This window comes from Zalophus californianus, chromosome 1, assembly GCF_009762305.2.
Source record: "Zalophus californianus isolate mZalCal1 chromosome 1, mZalCal1.pri.v2, whole genome shotgun sequence".
Lineage (NCBI taxonomy): Eukaryota > Metazoa > Chordata > Mammalia > Carnivora > Otariidae > Zalophus > Zalophus californianus.
The window spans coordinates 210,092,798-210,102,708 of NC_045595.1; the positions used below are offsets into that span (position 1 = coordinate 210,092,798).

A 9,911-nucleotide genomic window follows, 5' to 3' on the forward strand; every position below is an offset into this window, starting at 1 on the left:
CCAAGTGGTCAAACCACTGCCTAGAGAAGAGGTCAAGGTGAGCTGTAGCACAGAGGTGACTTTAGGACTTCCCAAGGCCAGGCCTGCAGCCATGCCTGGTCCACGCGGCCGAGTTCTCACTGTGCAGGAGGACCTTCCTCAGAACGCTTTCTTTTCCTAGCCTTTCCCCATCCTGTAGGGGGCCTTGACCCCTAATGGCCCAGGAGAGGCAGCTGAGAGCTTCTCAGAGCCCCGTTGTTTCTCTTTCATCCCAGCCCTCTCCCCACAGGCCTCAATGTGCCTCCAGCCTGTGACAGAGCCACCCGGGCTGCTGTGGGGTGTGTCCATGCACATGGGCTCCAGTGGGGCTCCTGCCCGAAAAGCTGGCTTGTCAGAGTTGAGGGTTGTTGACTCCAGACTACACGATTGTGCAGAATATCCGCACTAGCCTCAGGTCCTGAAAACCCTGTAGCTCCAGCTGAGAGATTTCCAGCTGGGAGTGAGCCTGCAGCCAAAACTCTTCCCAGTCCCCGTGGCGGTGGAGCTGGTGGGGGCAGACGCACGTCCTATCCGTGGAGGCCAGGCGCGGTACATCAGCTGCCGAGGCTCCCATTTCGTCGTATTACTAGGTCTCACAGTGGGGCGATCGTGGCTTTGCCAACAGCACAGCCACTGTTGAGTCCGTGCCCCCGTCCTCCCTTCACGCTGGTTTTCTCGTCTGCTCAGCCTGCTGGTCTTATTTTCGCTCAGCATTTTTGGATCTTAACTAACGGGTGGCCACGGACCACGTGCAGTCTAGCGCAGTATTCCCAGGTGCTCATTAAAAAGTTATTTGTTGAAGTGGAGAATGTCTCCAATGCCTAGAATTATGCTGTCACAAGCTAGGCAGTACAAGGCGTGCGCGTGCAGTAGGCACAGTCGCTTTGCGGATAATCACAATCCAGTCATGACAAGCAATATTATTAGACTGGTATAGATGAATATGCTGCACAAAAACGCTGTGTTTTGGGTCACTAAAAAAGGTATATAATTCCACATCACATTGCCACTTTGCTCATTTGCAGTCTTGGGCACTTTGGTTTTTTTCAAGGGTATTCTGTTCAAACACAATCCAAGGAAGGGAAAGTCTGAAGGGCCAGGGGCTCCATAGGGGAACTGTTGACGTGGCCTTTAGGATGCCCAGATTCTTGGTCCCACCTGTGGACCCCCTTGCTCAGTGGACTTGGGTGCAACCCGAGTGTGTCTGAGTTTTAAGACAACATTGAGTGATTGTCTAGGTGACTAGGTCTAAGGGTAATTGGCTACCTCATAGCAAGATGGACATGAGGGGCTGCTGGCACGGTGTGACATTGCTGATGACCACCTTGCCTACTTTGTAACTTCACATCGCCTGTGAATATGATTTGGCTGGTGTTCCAGGGCATTCACGATACCCATGCTAAGTACATTGGGTAGGGGTTGCACTGGACCCTTTCCAGGACTGGAAGGTTCCTGTGCCCTTATTGGAATCATGTGGATCCCCTGTAAGTAGAGGAGGGTCCAGCCCTGAGCCTTGAGTGTGTGCCCACACCTGGCTCAGGGACCAGTGAAGTGCTCTGAGGAGCAAGCAGTGTCTTGGGGTCAGTCTCATCCTCACCTTCAAGACCACAGCTTCCAGCCCCACCCAGCGTTCCACGTCTATGTCTGATCTCCTGATTGTGATGAGCCTCCAGGCACCACATCGTCATGCAGCACCGGGCATGATTTTAATTATGTCCTGTACCCAACAGTTACTGAAACAGGAAGCTGGAGTTTTAACACTTAGGATGGGCTACAAACCCCATTTGTTGCTGTACCAGCCTCCATGACTCTTGCTCCATCGGTACCCTCCTGATTGAGGTCCAGAATGCCAGAGCCCCACACTCCCTTGGGGAAGATCAACCCGAGGTGTCGTGGGGAGCCTCTTTTTCACATCTCTTGGTATGTCCAGATGCTTTCAGTGCTGACAGCCCTGAGAAAGCTTCAGAAGCGTGAGGGCTCTGCTCAGGGACAAGCTGGCATGAGTCAGGTCTGTTGGTGACTCTGGGCTGTAAACACACACAAAAAGTACCTGCTGGCTGCCTGGAGCTCCCTGCCTTGCTCATCCCCACCTCTAAGCCCACTCCCCTGCTAGGGTTCTCCCCTAAACATGGGACTTTTCACCAGAGGCTGAGAGATGGGGGGCAGTCCCTGTTCCTATCACTAACTGGCAGAAAGGAAGGATGTATTTCCAGTATCCTGGATCCCAAGGAATGCTTGCTGAGCATGGAGGTACATCCAGTCCCTCTAAGCTTCCGTATCTTGGTAACTTGCTGCTTTAGCAGTAGTTCTCAAAGGAGGGTATACCTGAAGCTCTTTGGATGTTTGTTAAAATGCAAAGTCCTGAGCCTCTTCCAGCCTTTCTGGATCAGAATTTCTGGGAGATAGGGCCAAAGAATGGATAGTTTTGCCATGTTCTCCAGGTGATCTGCTTTGAGGACAATATTTTCATGGCCCAAACATGACAGCGTAACAGACAGGCACAGTACTGTTCCTAAGGGCAAGTCATCACTGAGTGCAGGGCTTTTCCTTAGAACCGTGCGTGGGGAATGACTTCTACTCCACAAGCTTGCCACAAAGCGTGGAGAGAAATTTGGGGTGTGATGCTGTGACGAGTGTCAGATGGAAGGGTCTTGATGCTGAGGCTCTTCACAATCTAGGCTGCACTGTCGTGGGGAAACACTTTAAAACCTGTGTTTTAGGTGGGTCCTAAGGCACACTACCTTCACTGTGGATGAAAGAGAAACAGGATTTTAGGCTGCAGAGACCCCACAGCATGTAGTAAATTGTAGGAAGGATCAGAAAGGAAAATAAGAAGTGACATTCCAAACTGATGTATACCAAAATGTGACGCTTCTCTCCACTGATGATTCCTATCCAGGCTGGACTTACACTTAGGGTACGTAATACTGACTTTATTTTCTAGAAAGGAGTTTCTGTTGGTGAAGTGCTGTAAATGCAGGTATAACTGCCAACAAAACACGTGAGGACAACACTAGTAAATAAAATTAGAAAGTCTTACTAACAATTACAGCTAATGGGAAGGGCAAGTACCCTTTGTTTTTATATGAAGTCATGGGCTTTGCAAATGCTTTACATCTTGGTGAATAGTTAATACAAACAGCCCTCCTTTTCCTCTCCTCTTTCCAGGCCTCAACTCCCTGACAGTCAATTTTTCTGTTTATTTTGGGCAACTCTGTTTCTTTCTCTCCCAAGCCTGTCAGTTTTGAAGGGTGAGTGCATGAACGACTTGAAACGTGGATCGAGTCTTCCCCTCTAATCACCGCTCTCCCGAAATAAACAGAAATACAACCTTAATAAATTTAGAAAAACAGCAACGCATTTGCACAGCCCAGCAGGGAAAACAAAAGGCAAACAACAACTGCAAAAATGTCAAAGCATTTTCACAGCAGAAGCCTGGTTCTTAGAGCACGGTGGTGAGGTGAATCCAGCAGGCTCCTGTTCTCCCTGCATGACGGGGACTCATTAAAATTAAGACTGTGAGCCAGAGTGATTTTATCCTCAAGACTTACTGACGTTCCATTGCAACATAAATAATGCATGGTGCCCAGTTACATTATTTAGGATGTGCAGTGCAGCTGAGTCAGCAGTCTCAGGACTGGCAGGAAAACATATTACATGTTTTGCAATAGGGCAGTACTGTTGGGCAGGTACTGGCCCCTCTGGAGGAGTATGTGGTTTGCTTGGGGTCACGTTACCCAAGGAGAATGGCAAAGACCACATTTCTGAGAGGAGGCACAGCACGGCCTCCCGAGGAGAGAGCAGGTGGACCTGTACAGTCAATTCAACTTTGTCCCTCGCCTTTAGGAGGAAAGTATGTTTTTAAAGAAGTTTAGACATATTTTATATTTTCATACAGAAGTTAGAATTTCCATAGGAAGATTAAAAAAACAAACAAACCAGAATAGTGCATCTTTGCTGTCATTTGCCTTCGTACAAACAAATATGGGATTCTTTGAACTGCATTACTCGTAAGGCCCTGAACTCAGAAACTTCTGGAGGGTGTGGTTATTGAAAATAATGCAATAAAGGAAGGACATCTTTGGTTCCTCTCTGGGCCCTCACATTTCTTCTTACCTGATGAGTGGAGCTGTCAGCTCAAGTTTGCCTTTTATATTGCTCTCCACTGATTCAATGCACCCCCTTCCCTTTGTTACCAGGGACCTGACCACTGGTGGCCGGGACCCGCAGGTCGCCCGCAGGTTTCCTTCATCATGGCCAGTCCTAAGACTGTCAGGAACGTAACTTTGGTCTAGCGAAGATGTCTCTCCAGTTCCATTCTGCATGTGGCTGATGACCTGCATCACACCAACATGGGATCATCCTTCCTCTCTGTCCCAAGGCTGGGCTCCCGCTTTGCCAGTGTTGTGGGGACACAGCGAGGCAGAAATAATCAGAATGAATACTTCGTGGGGGAGAGAAGGAGTCTGTTTCGCACCTTTCAGAGTAGAATTTGGCTTTTGAAATGTTTCAAGATTTTCGTGAATTCCACCAAGTAACTAAGTGAAAGCTGCAAATTCATCATCTTAATTTACTTGTCACTCGACACTCCTTGTGAATCCCATCAATGGCGGATAAACCTCTATCTTACCATGACTTTTAAAATATTTTTGTTATCTTACATAATATGAAGACAATATTTATGTATGTTTAATATGTGGGGCATTAATGTATATTATCCGTGAAAAAGGAGCATACACATTAGGATCAATCCGAAATCTAAGATTTCCTGGAAAATCAGAACTTGCAGGTTAAGAATAAGATTAAATTCAAAGCCGATGTGCACACTGTGAAATATCCCATTATTGGATATTTATATGAAGACATTCACTGTTATCTGCGCCTTGTCAGGCTTGCTCTCATGTCGTCTGATGAGTTAGATGTGGATTATGCTTTGTGGGGGATGTACCTTACATACCACAAATGCCGTGAAAAAAACTGGAAATGGGTAACATGTTCTTTAATAAATAAAAGAGAAAACACCAAAGAATGTTACTGCCTTTCTGAGTTCCTTACTATACAGGTGGTAGTTTAAAGAATCCTGATGCTTTGGAGACGTCTATAAAAAAAGCACATCTTCATATTAGTCTTTGATTATTGTACATTTGCCCCATGGAAGTTAATATGAATGTTGCTCTGATGAATAAAATTGCTGCCTTTTCCAGATATTTTTTTCCGTGTGAATATTGTCAGTGCATTTCCTGCCCACCCATCTCTTCATGTTTACCCCAGAGGCAAGACTGTTATTTGGCGAAGCGCTGTGCCAGTTGGTACAGATTTCTGTGATGATTAGTAATTAAAAACCGCTCAGTAATTAACAACATGCCCAACCTTGGTGCTGCTAATGTGGAATGTGACTCTTAAAATGTGTTAAGATTTTAGTGCTGCCTTAGGGTTAGTCAGTAGGGATGACAATCGCTAGTATATGCTGAGTGCCGAACATACGTTGGGTCCAGGGAGGAAAGACGGGGCGACTCACCGGGACCCCGTATCCTACCTGCTTTCCGTGCACAGGCTCCTTCTGCAGTAAAATAATATATGTACTTCTTCCTATAGAATCAATGCATGTTTATTATAAAAAATTAAAAATACACTTAAGAAATGATTTTGAAATCACCCCTAATTCTATTGTTCAGAAGCAGGTATTTTTAGGTAAGTATGTATCTGCTCACACACACACATGTGTTCACATAGATATACACACATACATACTTTGTGAAATTTGGATCATCATAAACCTTATTTCATAGCTTGCTTTTCTCATTTGACACTATTCTGAGGATTATTTCTATTAATAAATACTTGCCTACAACATTTTGCTTCATTTGCTTAGTAAAAATATCTTCCTGAAGTACAAGTCCAAAAAAGTACACAAATTGTAGGCATGTAGCTTGGTTACTTTTCACAAAGCGTATGGTCCTTGAGTGGGGACATGCAGAACTAGAGCACCCCCAGCACCCCAACCTCCCCACGCCCCTCAAATCACTGTCTGCCCCTTCCTCAAAGGTCACCTTCCTTGAAGTTTCCTTAAAATGTGTTAAGATTTTAGTGATTCCTTAGAGTAAATGTTGTCAATTCATCATGGTGATGTTTCTCATCACTGAACACTCCTGCTTGCTAATCCACTCAATGGTTGACAAACCTATATACCACCATGATTTATAAAATATTTTTATGATCTTAAATCCCATTCCACCTCTACCTTGAACCCCCTCGTGTGAATCAACCACTGATTCCAGGGCTGTTTGCTGGCACACATGGGGCTATGTCAGGTGTCAATTCTGATTCGCTGGCGCTCATAAGGCTATCTGTTCTGAGGTGCTGGAGTTCATACTGTACAGGTTGTCAACTATTTTAAGTATCACCACTGCTTAGAGGATCCTGAAAAAGATGTCATCTCTTCTAGGACTGTGTCCCTAAAGGGAGGGAATTGGCTGCCTATTTCCTTTGAAGTAGAGCTAAAATGCAAAATGTTTGAAACCCATGATTACTGCTGTATCACTTTCCTAAGATATCTTTATATGCAAAAACACTGCTAATTCACCAGCTTAAAAACTAGACTCTTGCTTATTATAACTCCTTTACTCTGTGCCAGTGTGGTTCTGTCTCCCAGCACCATCCTTGGATGGGTACAAGTCAAGGGGAAAGACAACAGTGTCACAAGACCCTTTGGGCAGAGTTGGTCAGTGAGTGAACTCCATACTCTTCACTTCATGGTTTGCTCTCCTTAAACCACCACAGAGCCCGGACCCAGAGACAAGGCAAATGTCATGTCAGTTATGCCTTTTGTAACCTTTACAGAAGCTAGCATTCTGTATGCATTTGGTAAATATTGAGATCAAGCAGGTCAATATTGAGAAAGACAGTATATCGAAGTGTAACGAATGTTCGCCACCTGCCTGCTATAAGAATCGTATTTCTGTGGTTGTTTTAGGAGTCAGTGGGAGTTGCCTGTAGACTATCATTGAACTTTAAGTTTTGAACTCTGCAGAACAATGCCAAGGAAATTTCATGGAAATGTCTCCAACTTAGGTTGTGCCTGCTGAATCACTCTCAAAATATTTATCAGACTCTGGGAAGTTTTTCTGTGTCACTAATGGACTACTTTCTTACAGTAGCTTATTCCAGAAGTAAGGTTTCTCAGCCAGGTTTTATTGCACAAGAGGGGGCAGTTATTTGAACAGAACTATCTATAGCTGCATTGTCCAATACCTTAGCACATGTGGTTATTTACATTTAAATTATTTGAAAGTAAATAAAATATAAGATGCATTTTCTTGGTCCCACTGGCCACACGTCAAGTGCTCAATAGCCACACGTGGCTAGTGGCTACTGGTTGGGCAGAGCAGATGGAAGGTTTTGCTGCTGCAGAAAATTCTACAGGACAGCGCTGACCTAGAGCTAGCTACTTGGAAATGACCTTGATGTGTCAAAGATGGGCTCTTTTATACAAACACTCAGTTGGTGTTTTCTGTTAGTGTTATGTCTGTGTACTTGCCAGTTTCTATTTAGGAACCCTGTAAACCCCAAGGCAGATCTCAACTGAAAATGGTATTTTGCTGATGTGGTGAATTCATCTCTTCCTTCTGCAGTGCAGAGAGCTGAAGCAGGCTCAGGGGGATGCAGTGAGAGGGATCAGTCACAGCAAAATGTCACCGCCAAGGGTGTTCCTCAGAAAGGCAGAGGGGGCTACTGCTAAGGAGTGGCTGTGAGGTGCAGGTTTCCTTAAACCAGTATCTCTCACAGGTGTGTGTCACAAAAGCTTCGCCGTGGAAGGCACACCTGTCCATCCTTCCAGGCATCTTTGACCTTGGTTCTTCTGTCAGATGCCAAGCCTGCCCCCTGAACTCAGGGGTCTTCCACAGTTTACTCAGAGTAGGGCATAAGTGGTAATGTCAACGCATGGAAGATAACTGGAGATCTTAAGTAGAAACGCCTCCTTAGCTCTGCGTGGCTCTGACGGGGGGCTTTAAAGTTGCCTTGCCAGATCCTGGGAGTTTGATGACCCAAAGGGTGAATGGATGCTGCCAAACCTATAGGAGGCGCCGTGTCAACAACCGGGTCTTGCCATGTGAGTGCTCCCGATGCCACTGGGGAAGACCAGTCTCTCCTGTGAGAAGAGGGAGGACGATCCTCCCCGTGGAGCGCCTGAGAACTTGCAGCAGAGATGAGAGGGACGGGGAGAGGAGAGTGAAGGACTCGGAGGGCAGCAGACTGGGACAGACAGGGGGTGGAGCAGGCCTGAGGAGCTGTGACCATCCCCAGGGCTGATGGGACAGGGAGAGGCGGCTCGACTAGTATGGAGAGGCCCTTAGGTACAGGGACGCTGCCAAGTCCTGGACGCCTGGCCGCGGAGAGGGAGGTGGCCAAGACTCCTCCTCACTCTTCTGTTCACACCGCCCATTGACCAGGCACGACCAGAACCAGAGGTCCATGGGGCCCTCTGATGTCGTCCATACAGGACAGAGAAGGGCAGAAAATGGATGTGGATGGCAGGCAGGCAGAAAATATCTAACCCGGAGGATCTGGCAACATTTGGGACACAGAAATCAAGGAATGGAGAATGTGTTTGTAAAGTTACGGGGAAAGGTGTGTGGCTGAGTTGCATTCCACTTTTTCCTTTCCTTAAGGATGAATCCATTTACCAGAAGGGGACGCCATTTGGGGGAACAGAATTTGGCTGCACTGAATTTGAGTAGGTCACATCTTCGGTGACACACCAGTAAAACAAAGGGATGGATGGTGGGCCCCTGAAGTCTCTTCTGGCACTTACCTTCGTAGAGATGCACACACACACACACGCGCACACACGCACACACCTGCCCCGTCCTCACCTGACATGGCCCAGCTGCTGGGATTGAAGCTGCTCCCACGTGAGTGTGTGCAGACGTCCCCCATCCCTGCTGCGTGGGGAGAAAGCTGTGCTTGTCTGCAGATGGTAAATATTTAACTCTCACCTAGTTCAGCCTGTAAATCACGCCACGGGCTATGGCCTCGGGTGAGACACACTCTCCAACATTTCTGAAGCAGGCGCTCCGGCGTCTCCCTGGACCTGGGTGAAATGCAGAGTTGGAGGTGGCAGGCTGGGTCCTGGGCTGTGAGCTACCCCACATTTGCCTTCCCTCCTTTGTTGGCGGAGGCATGTTATTTCTCGCAATACAATGTGATTTGGAACCCACAGACTGATGGGAAGATTTGTGAGAATTACTGCCCAGCCAACGGCTTCAGACTGAGAGATTCATGACCAGTATGTAATCCTACTGGGCTGACAGAGCAGAAAATGAATGATTCCAATAAAGTCTGTGGGGGAAATACAGTGCAGAATATATTGATTATATTTCTGTTCAGAAACCTTAAGAATGTATGATATTTTATAGGGTAACTTAATTTGAGAACAATTGGCAATATTGTGCTTCAATTTCATGGCTCATAAATCTGAGGTAGTTCAAATAATAGCAAATTATTGTCTAAATCAAAAACTAATTCTAAACCTATAGTTGGCCTAGTTTTTTTCCTTAGAAAGTGCAAGTAGGGTGGGATTAGGTGAAATGTGGTTAGCCTGAAGGCTTGTACCCTGGCAGCAGCAGGTGGTGGAAGAAAGTGCCCATCCCTTCTGCATCTTCACAGTTATGGGGTGTGTGGCTGTATGTGTGCGCATGCGTATGCATGTGCGTGGTGTTCATTGTGTGATGTGCGTGTGTATGTATGTGTCTTTCTGTGTGGTATGTGTGTATATGTGTGCATGCTTGGCATGCATGCATGTGTTTGCGTCTGTGTGTGGTATGTGTGTGCATGTGTGTGCGTGTGTGTGGTGTTCGTGTCTGTGTGCATGTGTGCGTGTGTGTGTGTGTGTG

The 9,911-nt window shown here is 46.5% G+C and overlaps 1 protein-coding gene across 2 annotated transcripts in view; it reads left to right on the plus strand.

Annotated features, from left to right (window-relative positions):
* Positions 1-5,281, plus strand: part of IGSF5 (immunoglobulin superfamily member 5) — a 40,562-nt gene extending 35,281 nt beyond the window's left edge. For both annotated transcript variants that reach the window (XM_027586989.1, XM_027586988.2), the window contains one exon: positions 4,218-5,281. In XM_027586989.1, coding sequence (XP_027442790.1) covers positions 4,218-4,313 — 96 coding nt within the window. In that variant the 3' untranslated portion in view covers positions 4,314-5,281. The remainder of the gene's footprint in view (positions 1-4,217) is intronic.
* Positions 5,282-9,911: the final 4,630 nt, after the last annotated feature.